The sequence below is a fragment of the Hippocampus guttulatus genome, chromosome 16, assembly GCF_054856545.1.
Source record: "Hippocampus guttulatus isolate MCC_2025c chromosome 16, RoL_Hgut_1.0, whole genome shotgun sequence".
Lineage (NCBI taxonomy): Eukaryota > Metazoa > Chordata > Actinopteri > Syngnathiformes > Syngnathidae > Hippocampus > Hippocampus guttulatus.
Genome location: NC_141276.1, coordinates 14,742,175 through 14,762,767, shown reverse-complemented (window position 1 = coordinate 14,762,767; position 20,593 = coordinate 14,742,175). Strand labels below are relative to the sequence as shown.

The window sequence follows — 20,593 nt, the reverse complement described above, 5'->3', positions numbered from 1 at the left end:
TGCTAAGACAGGATCTCCTAGCCTTTGCTGTTCAGTTTTTTTACATTAAATCTTAAAATAAATTAAGATTTGCATGGAGGAGGATATATTGTAGAGATCCTGTAGACTTGGGCCCCCTTGTCCCCTTATCTTAAGTCAACAGTCTCAAACTTGGGTCTTAATCACTCTGGACAGTGATTTCAAACTTGACCGGCAAATTGGTGCTATTGTTAAATCCAACTTCTTTCACCTTAGACAGCTGGCCAAAGTAAAACCTCTCCTCTCTCATGAACACTTTGAGGCAATAATTCATGCCTTCGTCACATCCCGGCTCGATTACAGCAATGCCCTTTACTTTGGAGTCAGCCAGTCCTCCATTAAGCGCCTTCAGCTGGTCCAGAATGCCGCTGCCCGCCTCTTGACTGGTACTCGTAAGAGGGAGCGCATAACTCCTACTCTGGCATCCCTTCACTGGCTCCCTATACATTTTTGAGTTATTTTCAAGATCCTATTATTTGTCTTCAAATCTCTAAATGACCTCGCACCACCTTACCTCTCTGAGCTCATCCGCCCCTACACACCTGCCCAGCGCCTCAGGTCTGCGGACCAGACATTATTGGAGATACCGAGAACTAGGCTGAGGCTCAGAGGGGATCGAGCCTTTTCTGTTGCTGGTCCCTCTCTCTGGAATGACCTCCCACTGAACTTTCAGCAAGCCTCCTCGCAGCCCATCTTTAAAACCTGCCTCAAAACTCACTTGTATTCTTTGGCATTTGACTCAGCATGACTCAGATTTGTTCTTGGTTTTACTGTTCGGTCCTTTATACCGTCTTGTTACCGATTTGCTTTACTGTTGTATATGTTAGTTGTGCCATGTACAGCACTTTGTATGCAGCGATGGCTGTCTGAAAGTGCTCTATAAATACAGTTGAGATGTCACTTCTTAGAACACATCTAAACAAATTCAGATGCAAGGAATAAAAGGAAAGATGCTTCAGCTATATGAGGATTACATTGTTTATTCACTACTATTCAAAACAAGTGAAATAAAGAAAAGGGGAATGTAACAATGAAAAATAATACATGTGATGTTTAAAAATGACACAAACATTAAAATGTGGAATTAAATAAAGTCACGGAAGAAACCTGAACTTGAGAAATGTTAACAGCATCGGGATCAATGAAAACGTAACTCCTCACACAGGAAGTATACATGTACTAAAAGAACATCACCTTGATTTTGATATTTGCCTTCCGGTTGATCTTGGGCAGGGGGTCGTCAACCATAAATGATTACAGAGTCATTTGGACCCATTTCCCCCAGATAAGACAACACGGGAGCCACAAAACCCTTTTGATATCTCATTCAGCGCGTCCACCATTTTGAATGTGGCCATAGCATTCGCTGGAAAATGTGCAAATTATTTTTGCATTCAATTTCCTAACCGCTCATCTTCACTAGGTTGTATTCCCAAAAATGATGTTACAATGGCTAAATACAAATCAAAACTTGAGTCGTAATCACATTTGTTCTGTAATTGAGCGTAAAACCGTTTTTGCATTGCAAAGTGACAAATGAATGAGACACGTTCACAACTAGCTCCACTTTGCCACATCCAGTCGCTGCCATGTTGACACCCGAATCCCCAAATCAAGGTGGGCTCTATCTTGATGAACCGGAAAGGCCATCTGTGGTCATACTTGCCAGTGAGTGTCGCACATTGGTGATTATGACCTTACTTTGAGCTAATGAATCATGCTTTCTTTTCACTGTCCATCATAATCTATATATTTAGATTCAGGGGGTTTTCATGATTTATTTTGTAACACCACCAAGAGAGGTGGCAATGAGCAAAGTGAGGCTGTCGCTAGTGCTGTGGAGGGTTCAGCATCTAACAACCAGGACGGGACCTGAGGCGGACCACTTCCTCAGAGGCATCGGCTATCTACGTTTCATATCCTTAAGCAAACTCATTGGCTGTTTCATCTATCAGTGAATAGCATTATTTCCCCTGTTTTCCCTTCTTAAGGTTTTTTTTCCTTTATCCAAAATAGATTTGGGGAATTTTCCTTGGCCCAAAAATGGGGGTTTAGATCAGGGGATGTTGTTGGATCTCTCAGCATTGGTTTGTGAATCCCCTTTTCGAATGCTGTGTGATTAAAAGGTTATATAAATAAACTTGACTTGAAATGTGCTTCTTGAATGAGCTTCTTCTTGACCTATACTTACTTTAAAGCATGAATGAATGAACAGAGGAACAAAAAAACTATGTTGTATGTACAGTGGCTTACAAAAGTATTTGGCCCCCTTGAACTTTTTGTCCTTGTGCGACATGTCATGCTTCAAACGTAAAGACATCAAGTTGGATTTTTTTTGAAAAGAATGAACCTCAAGTGGGAGGCATTAATGAAGTGGAGCAAAATTCACAATCTTTGCACTTTTTTAGAAATGAAAAACTGAAAATTTGGGAGTGCAAAATTATTCAGCCCCCTTAATACGTTGCAGATCTACTTTTTCTACATTTACAGCTGCAAGAGATGAGAGCGTTTGTGATCAGCAGTTTTCAGATCTTACCACAGAGTCTCAATGGGATTCAGGTCTGGACTTGGACTTGGCCATTCTAAAACCTGGATTTGTTCAGTTTTGAAACATTATATTGTACATTTAGCTTTATGTTTAGGATCATTGTCTTGTTTGAAGATAAACGTCTGCCCAAGTCTCAGGTCTTTTGCAGACTCCAACAAGTTTTCTTCCAAAAAGAGCCAAATACAGGACCAATCTATCTACCCATTAATTTTAACCATCTTCTGATAGTCCTTGCTGAAGAAAAGCAGCTCCAGACCATGATGCTACAACCATGTTTGACATTGAAGGTGATGTGGTCACCAAAAAAAAGTTGAGCATTTTGCCCAAAAAGTTCCATTTTGGTTTTGTCTGACCAGAGCACGCTTGTTTTGTCTCCCGGTGGCTTATGGCAGACTTCAAATTGGACTTTTTATTGTAGCATTTGAGTCATGGCTTTCTTCTTGACACTCTTCCATAAAGACCAGATTTGTGCAGTATACAACAAATAGTTGTCCTATGGACAGATTACCCCTCCTCTGTAGTAGATCGCAGCAGTTCATTCAAAGTGATCATGGGGCTCTTGGCTGCATCTCTAAGCAGTGCTCTCCTTGTCTGGGCTGAACTTTTAGAGCAGGGGTGACCAACATGGTGCCCGTGGGCACCAAGGAGCCCTGAAGGACTACATGAGTCGCCCGCGGGCCTATTCCAAAAATAGCTCACCAGTGATTAGACCAGTGGTTCTTAACCTGGGTTCGATCGAACCCCAGAGATTCGGTGAGTCGGTCTCAGGGGTTCGACGGAGCCTCTGCCATGGAGGGTAAGACACACGCGACTCAACATATCAATCAGTTATGGCACCCCCGCTTGGCCATCACTGGCTGCAGATGATCACATTACATTGCTTGTCCAATCAGTGCTGTGGGAAATTAAGTTCGGTTAATCGTCAACGTGTGACTGTCGTGATAGTACATCGTACAATCCAAAAAAAAAAGTATACGTATGTCTTGAAATGTTATTAACTTTTTTATGTTTTTAATAAATGCGTTTTTTAAAAAAATATCTTGAATTTGTAAAAAAAAAAAAAAAAAAAAGTATTTTTCACTCATGAAAGGTTTGGTGAATGTATATATTAACTGGTTGGGTTCAGTACTTCTAAAAAGGTTAAGAACCACTGGATTAGACACTGTGACTCTCCAGGGATATTGTGGAAGCGATCATTTCAAGATGTGAATATTAGCAGACATTTATCATAAGGTGTGGCCAATTGTTTCATTTTTCTCATTATTGTGAGAAATCGCAAATGTGAGCAGTGTTTTCTCAGAAATGAATATCATTCATCATTAATTATAACAAAGGGAGTTTGAGCAAATTAATTTCAAAAGTGCATACTATCAAAGTGGGAGCCCTCCGATTTAATCAGCAGCCAAGAATATACATTTCAAAATACATGTTCAAAGAGTGCTTTGCAAGATGTTTAAAGCTTGTGTAAGCTTTTTATATCCCAATCCTGCATTAAACTTATCCACAACCGTAACTTAAACCACCTTGGTGTGTCCCTTAAGTCTTTTTTGTACTTGGTGTGTTTTAAACCTCTGAAACTATCATCGAGCAGGTGCATTTATCCTGAAATTAATTACACAGTTGGACTCCATCAGTCATTTAGGTCAACATTGGCTCATTCAGAAATCCTTAAGGACCTTCTGGAGTGTGTTGACTGCAATAACAGTAAAAGAGCCGAATAATATAACACGTGCCACTTTTCCGTTTTTTTGAAGAAAGTTTAAAATATCCCATGAATTTCATTCCACTTCATAACTGTGTCCAATTTGGTGTTGCTTCTTCACCAAAAAAAGTACATTTCTAACTTTATATCCTTATGTTTGAAGCACAACTTGTATATATATTAAAATTGAGCTCAGACTGGCACCCAAAATTCCCGTTCCCTCATCATGTTCACTTTCTGTGCATTACCAGCACCTTCTTTTCATTGGTGGTAATGCACTCAAAGTATTTGCCAACTACCAAAAGACAGAAAAAAAAAATAAAAATAAATAAAGAGGGGAAACAAGGAAGAAGGAGAGGTAGTAGTAATAGTAGTAGTCATCGTCAAAGTAATATTGGATGACTGCCGGTGGCCACCTTCTTTATAGCATGGTAATGCACTAACAGTATATGCCAAGCACCAAAAGAGTGTCGAAGAAGAGAAGGAAGCTGAAGAAGAGTAGTCATGGCAACAAATGTGTGACATATAGCTCATTCAGCGTTTCCCAATGCCACAACAAGGATTTACAACACTAAAAGGCATAATCACTTGAACAGGCTTCTACTTTTGGCCACAATGTGACTCTGGATTCTTGTTAAGATCAGCCATTTTAAACTAAAAAGAAAAACCTTTCCATGTTTATAAGTTTTCGACCATCAATACGGTTGAATTCGGAAATTCACTCTGACGCCCTAACAAGACAGAGTGCGTGTGTTCTGAGAGGCTGAGCTCGCTCCCCTCCCATTAATTTCTGAATGCAGTCCATGTTATAAAGCAATCAGCAGCTCGTGCTTGAACTGTTTCATTTCCTTATACTGCCTGATATGCTGGGCTCAGGCTTATTGGGGCACTCTGAATGACCAAATAGCACTCCAGAGTATATTTCCAAATGCACCCATAACTAGGGTACAGGGATTTTGGGTGCAAGTTACAGTTCACCTGTTTTTGGTCTTGGTTTTTTTTTTTTTTTAAACAAATCCCCCCCAAAACGCTACTTATATTTCGGAGCGACTTATGGTTTTTTTTCTTCTTCATGACACATTTTTTGCCAAGTGCGACTTATGCTCTGGGGTGATTTAAAAGTCCGAAAAATCTGGTGTGGTGTGTGGATTCATGAGTGCATGCGTATGTGCAGGTCGGGCAGACACCACCAATGGCCAAATGTTGTCAATTTAATTTTTTTTTTCACAATTCTATCAGCACCCTAGTGTATCTGTTCTTTTTACAAACTTGCCCTCTTTATTTTGATAATTCCTTAAAAGAGCTATTTTTGGAGATATGAGGATTCCACCCAATGCCATATCGAAAATAGTAATTCACAGCAACTACTTCAAAGCTCTGAAAGGTATTCAAAGTGCACTCTGAAAAAAAGACAAAAAAGAGGAGAGAGGGGTAGAATACAAAATAAACCGAACCTGTGTCAGTGGATCTGAAACTAGAGGAAAGCCATTCAGACAGAGAGGGAAACAAAGCTGTTGTACTGCTGTATGTTTCTCTTTAGGATGTCGGAGCAGGGGCCGAGGACTCTCTCAAACCGTGGCCGATCCAATTTGACACACTTGAGGGGTCCACATGCAACAACAGTGGCGGCACGAGGCCGGTTCATCAGTAGGGCAATCTCTCCTGAAAATAAGATAGACACACTTTAACACTGGTACATAAAATGTTGTTATGCTATTTTAAATACTTATGATCAGCAATTTTTTAAAATCAAAAATTCTTTAACTGTGTTTGGACTGTACTGTGATTTCTAATTAATTACCAGTAGCACTGTTCGTGTTAAAATCTCAATGTCAAACAGGGTAGACTTTTTTTTCATTTTGCTGCTGACACCAGCAGGACCAGGACAGGAACACAACAAAACCATGGTGGTCTTGGCCAATTTTTTTTTTTTTTTTTTAGCAGGGAAAACAAACAGTCAAACACGTAAATGCAAAATGAGAACCTTGAAAGCAGATGTCATCGGCCACAAATCACGGTCAGACACAAAAGTAGTCAAAGTACTACCGACCTGCCACACAGTGGATACTTGGAAAAAGTGTGACTGATTGTGAAAGGTTTCAGCACATAGGTTGGTAGCCTAAGCACAGACATGATTTGTTTTTGTGATTTGCACTTCAGGGCCCCTGTACCCAGGTGACTTGCTGCAATGGCTAAACTGCGACCCCTGGTGTTCTTATGGAGAAACAAAGTTTGGATGTGCCACACACAGCATTACATTATTGAACAACAAACAAGACACAATTGTCAAGGGGGGAAAAGTGGCTTGCTCTGGCCACTGCAGCTACATAGTAAAAATACAATAAGAACAAACGAACAGGAATAAATTAGAGAGTGTGGATATTTGAAAGGTTGTTGACAATAAAAGACCCATTCATTTACTGTGCTTGGGCAAGATACTCTCTACACTTTCAATTTGTTTGCCAGAGTTAAAAATGACATGATAAATATCGTTATGTATTATTGTAAAACACAATATATACACCGTTTTGGTATAGCTTGCAGGGAGCCCACTGGACCTTGCTTGGTAAATGAAAACGTTATTTTTGAAACAGAAATTTTGAATCACAGCAATAAAATGAATTGGTGTGAGAGATTAGATATAGTTGGGCCTCATCACATGAAAGAATATTGCAAAACTTGCAATATAAACAGTCGAAAACAGAGACGTTCGAAAACCGAGGTTTGACTGTAATTATAAGAACAGAATGAAGATGAAATAAAACTAAAATAAAATGATGAAAATCAAAGTACCGTAAATTCCGGGCTACAGACCGCACCTGATTAAGAGCCGCATGCTCAGATTTATGAAGAAAAATCAATTTTGTAATTATATGCGCCGCACCATATTATAAACCGCTGCCCAATGAGTAGGCGGGGGTTTGCTTCTGCGTCCCTGCCGCCTGGAGCGCCTCCGGGTGAGGCCGCTGACGCGGTCCCCCGTTGAACCCCCGCAAAAAAAAAAACGCAAAACTTCTCAAGGTTAAAATAATCTCCATATTTTTATGAGCATGATAAATGCATTTGCACAACGAAATTGCGCTGAAACACATAAGAGGCCAGACAAAGAGAGATCTTGATGTGCATTTGCGTAATTACGAGGAGAAATACTGCAGCCCACTAGGCTTTAAATAGAATAATGCAAATCATATAAATGGGAAAGGATATATGAAATTATTTCTATAGTCAGCCGCTTAAAAATGATCATCGGTGGCAGCTTTAGGCCTGATGCTGCGCGGCACAAAACACAGGTCAAATGTGTTCTCTCGTGGCCGCTTGTTTTCACTATGACGGGGGAGTCACCTTTTTTATTTACAGTCCGAGTGAGAGGCAAATCAAATGTCAGAGGGCCTTCGTCCATATTTATGATTTCATCTGGGCTGATGGAATTCTCCGCTATCTTTGTTTGTGTGAATGTGCGGAACGAAGCAAGTTTGTCCTCGTAATTGGGAGGGAGATGCTGACACAACGTCGTGCGTGCCCTAATAGACAGGCTTCCATTTCATGAATCTATAACACCACGACGGCCCACCTTTAAAACCTTTAAAAGCTTTGGTTGTCTTTTTACACTGGCTCAGTTCTTGCCGGAGCCTCCACCTTCGCACCATTGACTCGTCTATACCAAGATTACGGACAACAGCTCGATTTCCTTCTTTAACTGCCAGAGTGATCGCTTTTAGTTTAAAAGCTGCATCATATGCTTTTCGTCTGGTATTCTCCATGTTGATCAGATTTAGAAGAAAGACTGAAATAAGGAAGTTGTGATTACCGGTAATCATACAATTTCATTGGACCCAGTGGCGGGCCGTGCATTTCAACCTTAGGCCTTCAGTGACGTCACTTACATTAACACAATACAGGCTCGTCAAGCAGCACTTAATTTCAGGAGCATTTAAAACCATCAAGTATGCATTCACAATTAAGAGCAGAAAACTAAATTTACAGATATTGTTAAAAATAAAAAGATGATTTAAAAATACGAAATAAAATGCCACCCAAATTACGCTGTGATCTGAAACAAGTCTGTCCAATAAATTGCGCAATGTCGCAGTTTCATATAAGACACCAACCAAACAATAACAAACTATTCTTTGAAAATAAAGTAAACAGATCATTTGCATTTTGAGAATCGGCTGTACAACAGCAAATAAAATGTTGAGCAGCTGGGATTGAACGAACTTTTGTGCATGAAGGTGACTACAATGAGCCATTATAAATGGCAGGTGAGCAGATTTATTTGATACATTTCTGTATCTTTGTCATTTTATTTCGTTGCCATTAATTTAATACTAATGAAATAAAATGACAAGAAATGTAAAATTCATTTACTCACCAATGTAGTGTCTGTTCACTGAGCTGCACATCTACGCGAGTGTCCCCAAACGTTTTTAAACACACCGTAGTTTGTAAGTGCCCAGCCGTGCTCTGATGTTTCCTTGCTGCCTTGGTAAAACAATTTAAATGGGTAAATCCAGTGTGGCTCCAAACACCAAATCGGTCCGTTGCAAGCAATAGGTATTCCCAGCAGTACAATTTGCAGCGTTTCTCAGAGGCTGTGAGCCACGGGTACCGTTCATAATTGCTCGTCTGAAAATGACGGACAAACCCTTTTCCTTGCTGGGACAGGCTAGCTAGCGCAGGAGTTGGGCGACCTCTTCGCACAATATCCAGCTTTTCGTGGAAGGTCTGTCTTGAAAATTGTGTGGAAAGTAGTTCTGCAACAAGATCAACATCTTCTCCGTCGGCCATTTTGGGTTAAAATGCAGGGATAGCTCTAGCAGGAGCTAATCCAATCACCGAATGCGTACGTCCAGTCTCGACGTAAGGCCTTCTAGCTGGCCCTGGTACGCAGACTCGTGATCTGATTGGCTATTGCAACCTGACTGTGTCCGTTCACTTACAGCGCACACTGCTCTGTTCAATCTGAAGGCCCCGAGCAAGTTTAATTTACCTCGCAACACAAGCTGGCTGAAATATGATTGGTTAAAAACTCTACCATAATAAATAAATTATTTATCGAGTGGCTTTCAATGTTATTTAAAATAACATTGAAAGCCACTCGACTAAGTGGAAATAATATGACGTAGAGAATACAAAGAATAATTTTGTTTCCATATTTATGAAAATAAAATAACAAATTAAATTTGTTATTCTCAGAAAAGTAAATGTATTAAATGTACTTTTCTGAGAATGTTTAGGCCAGCAGAGAAGGCCTTGCTGGCCCTGACGGAACGCCACTGATTGGACCCCTGTGTATTACTCATTCATTTTATTGGTCGACTGTTGCCGGGTAACACATTTTTTTCCCCCTACGGCAAAAAGAGCGGAAGTTGTGATTAGTCATACAATCTCATCGGGCCTCAGTGAAAGACTCATTCATTTTATTGATCCATGTTTTTCCCGCGATGGAAAAAAAAAATTAAAAAGCCGCTTTATATTACACGCCGCAGTGTTGAAAGTGTGGAAAAAAGTAGCGGCTTGTAATCCGGAATTTACGGTAAGTTAAAAATTGTAAATAAAATAAACATAACTTCAAAGCTAAATTCAAAATGTGGGTCTCGAAACTGCTTTTATAAACAAGAATGTCCTATTGCGGCCCTCAGTGATGTGGCAGGCAACATGAGTTTGTGTCTTTGTGTCATTAAACTTGCTGTGGCAGGGTGCCTGGATGGGAAGATGTGTCAAAGTATGTATAAATGTATTGAGACACACTGTGTTAGGGATGTTTTCAAGTGATGTATTTAAGATACTCGATAGTTCAAAATTATAAACTGTATTGATTCCCTTGTAGAATAGATGATTAATGACAGGGTTTGGTAGAGGTAAAGGTTTTCTGCTTGACTGGAACTTACCAAAGTAATCTGATGGTCCAAGTTTGCCAACTTCCACAAACTCCTGATCCTCGGACCGCCTTTGCAGCACTGCTGCTGTCCCCTAATACCACATCAATCATTACTTGAATTACATTTCAAATAAATGTAATGTGAAAATATAATAGGTGGAGGGTATAATCGCAACCTCTTGATGTAATGTAAACGCAATCTATACATGTATCATTACATTACGGTGTATGAAGGGTGTCTGGCATGAATGCTGATTTCTGCAATAGCTGCCGGTCATCCCTCTCACTTTAGCTGGGTGAATATTGAATCAGAATTGTGAACTGGGATATGCAGTGCAAAATCAGCCTCAGAAGATGGTGTTTACCTCCAAGATGATGAAAAACTCATCACCGGGCTCTCCTTGCACAACAATTTTCTGATCATCCTCAAACTGCACCGTCTCCAAGGCATCGGCCACAGTCAGGCGCTCCCATTTGTCCAAAGACTCTGTTAACATGGTCAGGAAATATGAAGCATGCACTAAAAACGGGAAACTTAATGTCTAAATGCAAAACAAATATTTACACTCACCTAAAATTGAAACTTTGCTCAGGAACTCCTCATACATCTTCCGCTTCCTTAAAGTGCTTCCCTACAAATCAAATACAAAACATCTTTGATATGTACAGTTGATGTGTACATATTGTATATGTGTATATATGTATAATATGTTCGTGTACATAATGGGCCTGGTGCAGGGGTGTCAAATTTTTGTCGCGGACCACATTGTAGTTACGGTTTCCCTTGGAGGGCCATTATAAATTTTGGGAAACCCTATAAATGTTTAATCACCTCCACATATTGCATACATAGCGCACAAGAAATTGGTGGATAACTAGTTTTAAAATCAGAAGTCAAGAATAATGACTGTTATTGTGGATTACATACGACAATTTGAAATTTTGGTTCAGACTTTAGCAAGCATCATGGAACTTGACATGCTTGATTTGCTTTCGCAAGCCACATAAAATGATGTGGCGGGCCAGATTTGGCCCCCGGGCCTTGACTTTGACACCCAAGGCCTAGTGTATGTATGTACCGTATGCATGTGTACATGCGTGTATAAAATTTAATCAACAATGCAGTTATTAATATTAGCATGCATTGTGAAAAAGCACTGCTTACCATAAGTATTCTCCTGTAACTGTCTCTGTCAATGCCCCACAACTTGACATCGGACCTCGCGCGAACAGTAGCTGCCCGTGGGGTCCCATAGATCAGAGCAAGCTCCCCAAAACTTCCACCCTCACCAATGCTGGTCACCCACTCGTTGTTCACATATACCTGCAAGGAGATGCACCAAGCTTGCAGTCATTATTATCCACCACAATTAAGTGTTATATTAAATCCATGTGTAAATGTACATGATCTTGTTGGGTACAGTTGTTTTTGGCATTTTTGAAAATGTTACCCAGTTATAGAGCACTATACATTCAAACGTATCTGTTAGAGTGGGTTTCTCAGAAGATCTGCCTGTTACTGTTTAAAATGCAATTCTGAGTCAGACCTATCCACTCCTAAAATAAGCACTCAGTTTCAAAAGGGTTGGTCGCTACTGCATTGGAGTATCTTTTTTGACGTCATTCTTTATGTTTCATACGTTGAATCATGGTAGTGTGTTGCGAAAAAAACAGCTTATTTGACATGTACCGTATTTTCCGCCCTATAAGGCACACCTAAAAGCATGAGAACACCATGACAATGAATTTTATTTAATTGGAAATATGTACAATAAAGGAAAGAAAATTGTTTAAAATATATTTTTTTTATTCTGAATAAATAGTTGGGAGATCTAGTTGCAGAGAGTGACGTCACCTATGCAAAAATTTAGTTTAAGCCAGCATCACACACACAAACACACACGCACACACACACACACACACAAAAGTCAGCAGTACAAACTAAGACTGGAGGAGAGAGGGCTTGTCGCATTTTGCTATCTGCAATTAACTATGTCCTTGCACCTCACTACTCTGTTTGCATGATAGCGTCTGGTGTTGTTTTATTTTAAGTAATAACCTTCACATGCGACACTACTAGGAGGCAGTGCTACTTCGGTGATGCAGAGAGAGAGCACGGGGTTTGGAGGGAGTTCGGTGGTTGTAATGAATCTGAGGAGAGCAGTTGCTAAATAAAGAGGTCTTGAGTTGAAATACAAGTTCGTTTTCAAGGTAACGCCGGTAGCAGAGGATGGTGAGCAAACACAGAGTTCTGCCACCTTTTTAAGAAGGAAACCCCTACGAAAGCTGGAAAGATGAGGTTGGAATTTGGACAAGAGTCACACACCAAACTGTTCTGACATGCCGCCTTATGAAAAGCCTAACAAATGTATGCTGTAAACAGTTGCACCCAAAAATATGAAAGTAATCTTACATCCATTTCTCCCAAGTCGATAACATAGAAGTTGTCTCCCTCATCACCTGAAACAGGAAAAAAATAATAGGTGATTGTGAGTTTTTGTGTGACGAGTGATTTTTAGGCACGACACTTAGACTGTATGAACAGAGAGTGGATTTTAATATAACCGAATCAACGCTATTTTTGGGGAAACACCTTTACCTTATTCGTAAATACATATTGACGGCACTGCTCGGAAAGCAGAGATGTAAACAACACTGCACCTTACACTATATTAAAATATACACAAGAGTGTACATTCCTTGATAACTAGCTTTTTTTCCTCTAGAGATGGTCTTTTATTGTATTTATTTATGTTTTCTTATTTTCATTAAGTTAAAAATATTAATTAGATGTGGGACAAATAAAGCATATCTTATCTTATGAACTGACTCATATGAAATAGTTTTCAGCCGTATCGCCCAGCCCTACCTTGAATGATGACTGTTTCTCCAGCAATGTAGTTGACAGAAAACATGGCATCAAATATGTCACTGAAAGACCAAAAACAATTGTTTGATGAGCAAGAAATGTTCGTCAAGGATTGTTCGCGGCGCACCGACTAGAATGATGTGATACCTTCTCTCGTTGCTGTCTAAGTGGGCAAATAGGATGTTTTTTTCCATGGCTTTGCCCAGAGCTGCCATCGTCTTGTAGTCTTTTGGAATAACCTGGTCGAGAAAGAGAGAAAGCAAAGACAGAGTGTGACTGAAAGAGACTGCAAGAGGGAGAGATGAGTGATGTCAAGTGTGGAAATTCATGACAAATTTTGTCAGGATAATCCAGAATGTATTAACTGTATTTACTGCACTACAAGGCACACCTAAAACCATTCAACTTTCTCAAAAGCCGTCAGTGAGCCCTATAATCGGATGGGCCTAATATAAAGAGACTGTAACTCTCTTTCTATTCCCCATTGAGTTGTTTCCCTGTTAGTGTTCCGACGCCATCTAGTGGTGATTATTAGCAGGAACCAATTGTAACCTAAAAGGGTTCTGCCCGACACTAATTGACATGCGCATTTGCCAACACGCACTCAAACCAACAACTACTTGGTTCGCTCTGCGCAACCATGATGAACCGAAGATAATACCAAAAGCATAGTTAATTGCTGACTAAACGAAGGAAGGAGACAAGTAAGACTTCTCAGGATATTTAGCCCTTGTGGACGTGATGCCACAAGATTTGTGTGGCTTTTTGTTGAATCAATGGTATTCATTACTTTGGTCTTTCATTTATTGTTTTGTAATGCCATTTGTATTTATATGTTTCATGTCCGTGTTTGTGACCAGTTCTCATGGCTTTGTTGGTTGTGAAGGCTATATCTACATAAAGCTGTATTGTGTTGTATTCCCTTTAGCATAGCACCATCTAGTGGATGCATAGCACAACCGCAGCCACTAATTGTAGCTGCACCTTATAATGAATGCAGTGCGCCCTATATATGAAAACAGTTTTAAAATGGGCCATTATTCGAAGCACCTTATATTCTATTGTGAAAACAAACAAACATTGCAACTGATATTATAAATATGTTATACTACTTGTACAGTCATATACTTTGACATTTATAGGCAACTCCTCCTGTTTGACATATGGCGTAGCATATCGTAACACATTTTCAGTTCCAGTTCTGTTCAGCAAGTAGGTTTTATCTCGAGACACTTACCGGTATTAATTGTCCTGCTAGTTTGTTACTCAATGTTGGCCAATTTCAGTCTACAATTTAGTCTAAAAAAAAAAAAACCTCCACATTCACAAACACAGCCTTTAACAAGGTTCCAGACAGACATCTGTTTAAAGTGGACTCAAACATTACAAACACCTAATTCTGACATTAAAAACACACTACTTGTGTCAGTGTTAGGTTAGCCTAGCAATTAGCGTGGCTTCTCAGTTTTTCCTCATCATCCCTTCAGTATGATATTTGTCAGATCTGTAGCTAATTCACCACCATGGAGGTGAAGATTATTGACAATTAGTAGCCAGTAAAACTTGTTGCTATCTAGCTGGTTGTGGCCGAAGCAGCCCCGAGCTTGCCTCGACGGCCTACGTCCCGTGCCTAGGTGACATTAGGGCGTCGCGGCAGCATTAACATGAGTGCGTCCAAATTCTGTGATTCTCAGTTTTGCTATTCAATGTTTATTAATGATGCACAACATGCAAATTTTGACCTGCAAAGTATCTACCTTGACCAACTCTTGTGTAAAACAGGGATGTGTGTTGTATTCTCACTGGAGAGATTTACGGTTCTTTCAGTTTAACCAGTGAAGATAAATTGCAAAATATATGGCAGACAGAAGGATTATTTTCTTGGTCGGTGACCAATTCATCCTGCGCATTACTGCCAGTGTTTGGTTATCAGATGTACACTTTGCTGTGAAGCAGTTTACACTGCAAACATGACAAAAGGTGCCCAACTCAAACATCCATGTGACATTTTTACATGACACACAAATGAGAACATTCTCAAAATAAAACAGAAAAGACCAAAAACATTCAATGCCCAATGCAAGGTAAGCTAGTCCAGCATTCACTTCTATGTGCAGATTTGCAGCGGTGCATTTTAGCACTGACCTTTCTGACATACGAGGCAGCGTCTTCCTCCGTGTACACCTCAGCACTGATAGCGCCCCTCCTGCTCCTGCCCCTCACCACAGGATTCATAGGTGGTGAAACTTCATCTTCACGCGAGTCCGTGGACTTCTGCTGTAACACCATCTGCTGGACCTCCTCCTGTTGGTGGAAAGAGCATCAACAGTGTCACGGGGGTTCATTTTCTTGACAGCTATTTTACTTTACACAATTGGACACAGCACCATTGCTCAGGAGGGATGGCAGCTATCAAAATGCTGCTGTGATTGCACCTTATTCATTACAACACGCGAATGATTAACAATATGTGGCATGACATACAACAATTTAAACAATAGACTATACAAAACAAGCCAGCATATGGGATGGAAAAGCGGTTACACACATTTTTCACAGTCAAAGGTGTCATCACACACATTGTCCCACTGTGATTGGAGAAACAACACAACGCTAATAAAATCTAAATCAAATATTTTTTTTGTTTTCAAAATTTCATTCACCCCTACATTTCTTTTACCAGTTTTGAAGGTCACAGGTAAGATGAAGTCTATCTCAGCTTTTAATAGATGTATTTTGCATAAGAAACAACCTTTGCCAGTTTTTCAAAGAGGTCCTTGAGGAACGCCATGGGTCGTTCGGGCTGGGCTGTGCACAGCTGGACAATGCAGTCTTTCAGCACCCGCTGAATGTTGTGCTTTTGAACATAGACTTCGCACTCCCGCAGCTTACGCTCATCCTCTTTGTTTGTACTACAGGAAGCCATCCTTCTCTTGTGATCTACAACAGGAGCAGAGAGAAATTACAATTCGTGGTAGTAGAAACGACAAAAGCTTAAATAGGGTTCCCACTCTTCCACTTGCTTTTTATTTATGGGCCTTTTAATGACTTTTGAGGACCAATTTAGCCCTTTTTAAGGACTTTTCTCCATTCAGCAGGGGATTCACGGTGGATTTAATGCCTGCTCAGCAATACGCGGGCTGAACAAAAAGCCACTTATCACTGAGTTGGTGTTCAAATCATTGCTGCCAAAGGAAGGGCACATCTTTATTTTTAGGGGCAATAACTTAACCCTTTATTTGACATACTATATGTCAAATGTTCACTTTGCTACCTGTATCACAGGTAGGAAAATGAAAAAAAACTTTGAATTAATTCTCAAATAAAGCACACAAAGAAAAATTTAAACTTACAAAATATAAAACTTCAATTTATTTTCGAATAAACACAACACTAAGAACAGAGCTAATGGTCATATGGGTCACCTGTACAGGGTTTAGAAAAATCTGGTTTCAGTCACAGTAGTACTGCGTGCCCAACTTAGAATTATCCAGTATACCTGAACAACTGAAATGCATGTCAGAAGTCTAAATCCCAAATGGTACAACCCTATTATTTTCCCTCATACCACTTTCAATGATCAGACATGTTTTATAATGACAAATATGAAACTGATATGACAATTAGGGAATCGCAGACAGTGACTTAGTTTTCTCCTCAATCTCTTTTGCAAGTTCTTGGAGATCAATTTTCTTCTGTTTTGCTGTGTGCCTCAATGCATTTGATTTGCCTAGGAGGCTATGACAAGTTTTACCTCTCAAGGAGATGCCCTTCTTGCACACTCGCAGGAGGCCGACGTATTATCGTCAGCAATTTTTCCGACCCAATCACGGGACCCAATCATGGAACTCCTTGTCCAGCCAAGCCACTTGAAAATAGCGTTGTCCTGGAATATTTGTAGCGACGCCCCTCGAGCAAAGCGCGCCTCAGGAGTCGAAAGTCCACTGCTCTCTGCTGTGTGCGTCCGCGCGAACATGTACTCACGCGTACGTCTTTTGGTTTCAACCAATCAGCGCCGACGCAACCGACGTCACAGCTCAAAGACGCTTTGATCTACGACAACAGATAAGCTAGCCTAGCCGAGACAACAGCGAAGCTTAGCTGACGCACACACAGCACAGAGCAGCGGACTATCGACTGCTGAGGTGCGCTCGTTCGAGTGGCATCGCTACATATTTGTCTGTCACTTGTTGAGATCAATAACTTCGATGAATACATTTTTCCAGAAAATACGGTAATTGTTCGCAGAGCTGGCAACCAAACCATCCATTCACTGCCCCAGCATGGCGTCGATCTATTGTTGTTACCCGAAATGACCCAAAGTGATCATGTGATCATCGTCGGAACTAATGGGCGACGGCGGGAAAAGCAGAGAGGGTACCAGGTCCTGCATTTTCAGACAAAACTATAAATTGAAAGGGTGGAGAAAATGACATACACAAATGAAATGAACACCACAGGTTCATTTTTATGGATTTTTGTTGATTTTAGAAGCTTTCCCTGAAATTTTATGACAATTAAGAACATAATTTTACAACTTCTTTTTTTATGGAATTTTATGAACTTTAAGGACCCGTACGAACCCTGTTAAAAGAACTAGCTTACAATGCTTCAAGGGTTGTTAGTGTCAATATTGCATATTGCACCTGGAAGGGCAAAAACAATGTGTTCTTTCAATTTGTTTAAAGTTCGAAACTAGATTTTCGGAGGAAACCATGTGAATAGAAATAAGAGTCAAGAGGAATACTGTCCTGATCATACAACCATTATCAGGTGTGCAGGAAGTGTTCTATGTATTGTGTCAATGTTCTTACTATAACTGCAATTAAAAAACAACAACATGGAAACATTATCCATGATCACACAAAATCAGAGATGGGCATTCCATCCCTGGGACGAAACGGTCCCTGCATCCGTCCCAGACGGACAGACGCCCATTTTGGGGATGGAGAACAAGAAGTTTTTGTTGTTTTTTTTAAGATGGATTAAGCAAGGACGGAAGTGGGCTTTCGTCCATCCTCGTAATCATTCCTAACCAGGTCATGTACCCACAGATGCCCATTTCACTAACGACTGACAGAAACACGTCCAGCCTGATTTGCGCGTTTTATCCGCTAATACACGACTTCAACCCGAATGTGAAACATCACGACATGCACCTTGTCTCGTGTTTGTATGTGTGAGGGAGTGACTTCGCTTTGCTCCAAGCGGACAAGAGAAGGACCACTCATCCTCCGTTCAAAAAAGGTTTACACATCACCAATGAGTCGAGTGGCTGACGGTGGTTGTGTTGGGAGCTATCTTGGTTGGCACTTACACAGTTGTGAACAATTCAATCAAGCCGGTTAAGAAAGCTGTCTGTGTTGTTTGCCTCTCTGTCCTGTGCACACCATAAGTGTGTTAGGGTTTTTTTTCCCTTTGTTTAAATTTATTCAGCTGCGTCTGCTTATTCATGTGTATGCGTGTGACGTATGCTTTCGACCCCGTGGGGAGGTGGCCAAAAGTTCATTTCAACTTACTCGGGTGAAATGTGCCAAGGACAAAAATTCGAATTGCCTTGGAATGCTTCAAGCACACCACTGCTCACACAACACACGTACTGCATAGGGAACGTGCCAGCGGAGCACAGGGAGGCGTGGGTGGACTTATCTATTAAATACAACATCTGTGGAGAGGGTTTTTTCCACAGCCAGCGACATCCGCTGGCCAAAGAGGACCGTCAGGGTCAGTGCCAGCTTTGACAAGCTGGTCTTCCTCAACAGAACATGTCCCTTATTGGGGTACCGCACCTTCAAAAGGCAGTTTGAGAAGAAGCAACAGGAGGCCGAATACGAACTGAAAATAATAAAGTATGTTTTTGTGTGTGTTAAATTGTCCACACTGTTCATAATTTATATCATTGATGTGTAAAGTGGTCCACACTGGTTCAAACAATTGTGTGCTAGCCTCTTGTACACTTTTTTACTGCCGGTCTTAAAATGGTGGTGACTCGAATAGGGATTCGCGTGTGAGTGGAAAAGCATTCAAATATGGAATTTAAATATTTGCATTCGGAACAGAATGATATTTTGCAATGCTCTTGCGTGCACTGGCCCATTAATTAAAAGAGTTCAAGACATACTGCTGTACTGTGTATCTATGTGGAGGAAGAGTGCACATACGTGTGGCAAACGGCCTGTCCGTCCGGTAAATGGATGTGAATAGGAAATGAGCCAGCTAATGGTCTTTAAATAATGTTCATGAATTCTGAAATCTTTGCCGTTAGCCTCTCTCCCACGGTGTCATGCACAGACGCTTTTTATTGGCGAGGGGCGTGGGGGACTGGTGAATTTAAAGGACAGAAGCTCTTTGAAAGGACGAGGATGTACGGCAACAGAAGACGATTATTTTATTAATAAGGGCGGAGGGACGATGACGGAAGGGTGCCCAGGTCACGGACGGAGGACGGACCGGCAAAACAGGGTAAAGTGCCTATCTCTGCACAATAGTATGGAACTGTAACAACATCTTAAATGGTAGCAAATTAATAGTATTACTGTATTGTATTTTCCCATCAAGTCATACCATTCTACGGTCATTATGCTAGTTTTCCAATTTCACGTCCCAGCACCAGTGCTTTAAATTTAACAAGAATGATTTATTTGCATTACATATACATTTCTTTATGACTATTATTGAATATTAGTGATTGATTGAATTTACGCATTTTGAATTAATTGTACGTTACGCGTTTTAAAAACTAACGCGAAGAAAACCAAGTGTTAAGCGGTCGCTCACAGAGTAACTGAACTGATCTGGTATCGCTAACTTTCTTCAGGCTAACTCTTTGCATACTTATAATAAAGTTTATTATCAGTACAAACCACTGTCGGTGTTTTGGGGGTTATAAACTATGTCTATGAGATGATAACAAAATTACAATGATGCAAGTCTGAAAGTAAGTCATATAATCGACATAAAATATTGTAATGTTTATTTTCCGAGCAAAGCTAACTTTTAAACCACATAAGCTAACACCAAAGACGACGGGAAGTGGTAAGTGCAGACATCTATAATATCCACTTCTTTTATTCAAAAACTTTTACACGTTGCAGCTCAAAATGCAAACTTGACAAAAGTCCTTACCAAGTCCCGCTCGGAGCGTTCCCTGTTTGTTTTCTTTTCGGGCCGTAGAGAACTACTTCCGCTAACACGGTTTCACGCTAACTTCCTGTTTTCAGAAGTACTGCACAGCGTCTGTTCGCTTTCTGTGTGATGTGCTCAGTTACGTAACGTTCAAGCGATCCGAGTTCAAGCCGCCGTGGACCGTCTTCTGAAAATGGACGGAGTATTCTTCAGGATTCTGATCATAAATATGACTGCAACTTTTTTCTTTCGTTTTTCATTTCTTTCTTTCTTTTAGTTTTTTAAAATTTATTTGTTTGCGTATGTATTTATTGCTTAATACATTATTACCATCTATCCCAACTGACTGGGCAAGGATGAGTGTAACCCTAAAATGGTCGCCAGCCAATATCAGCGCATATATAGAAAAAAACAAACGTTCACATTCACACCCACAGTCAATTAACCTGC

At 40.4% G+C, this 20,593-nt stretch overlaps 1 protein-coding gene across 1 annotated transcript; it reads right to left on the bottom strand.

Moving 5' to 3' along the window:
- Window positions 1–982: 982 nt before the first annotated feature.
- prkar1aa (protein kinase, cAMP-dependent, regulatory, type I, alpha (tissue specific extinguisher 1) a) lies at window positions 983–20,262 on the bottom strand. The gene is made up of 11 exons (XM_086132211.1): window positions 20,144–20,262; window positions 15,771–15,958; window positions 15,164–15,322; window positions 13,166–13,257; window positions 13,019–13,080; window positions 12,563–12,609; window positions 11,315–11,473; window positions 10,721–10,781; window positions 10,515–10,636; window positions 10,160–10,241; window positions 983–5,930 (listed from the first exon to the last, which is right to left on the bottom strand). The coding sequence occupies exons 2-11, from the start codon at window positions 15,942–15,944 to the stop codon at window positions 5,758–5,760; spliced, it is 1,131 nt and encodes a 376-aa protein (XP_085988337.1). The 5' UTR covers window positions 15,945–15,958; window positions 20,144–20,262; the 3' UTR covers window positions 983–5,757.
- Window positions 20,263–20,593: the final 331 nt, after the last annotated feature.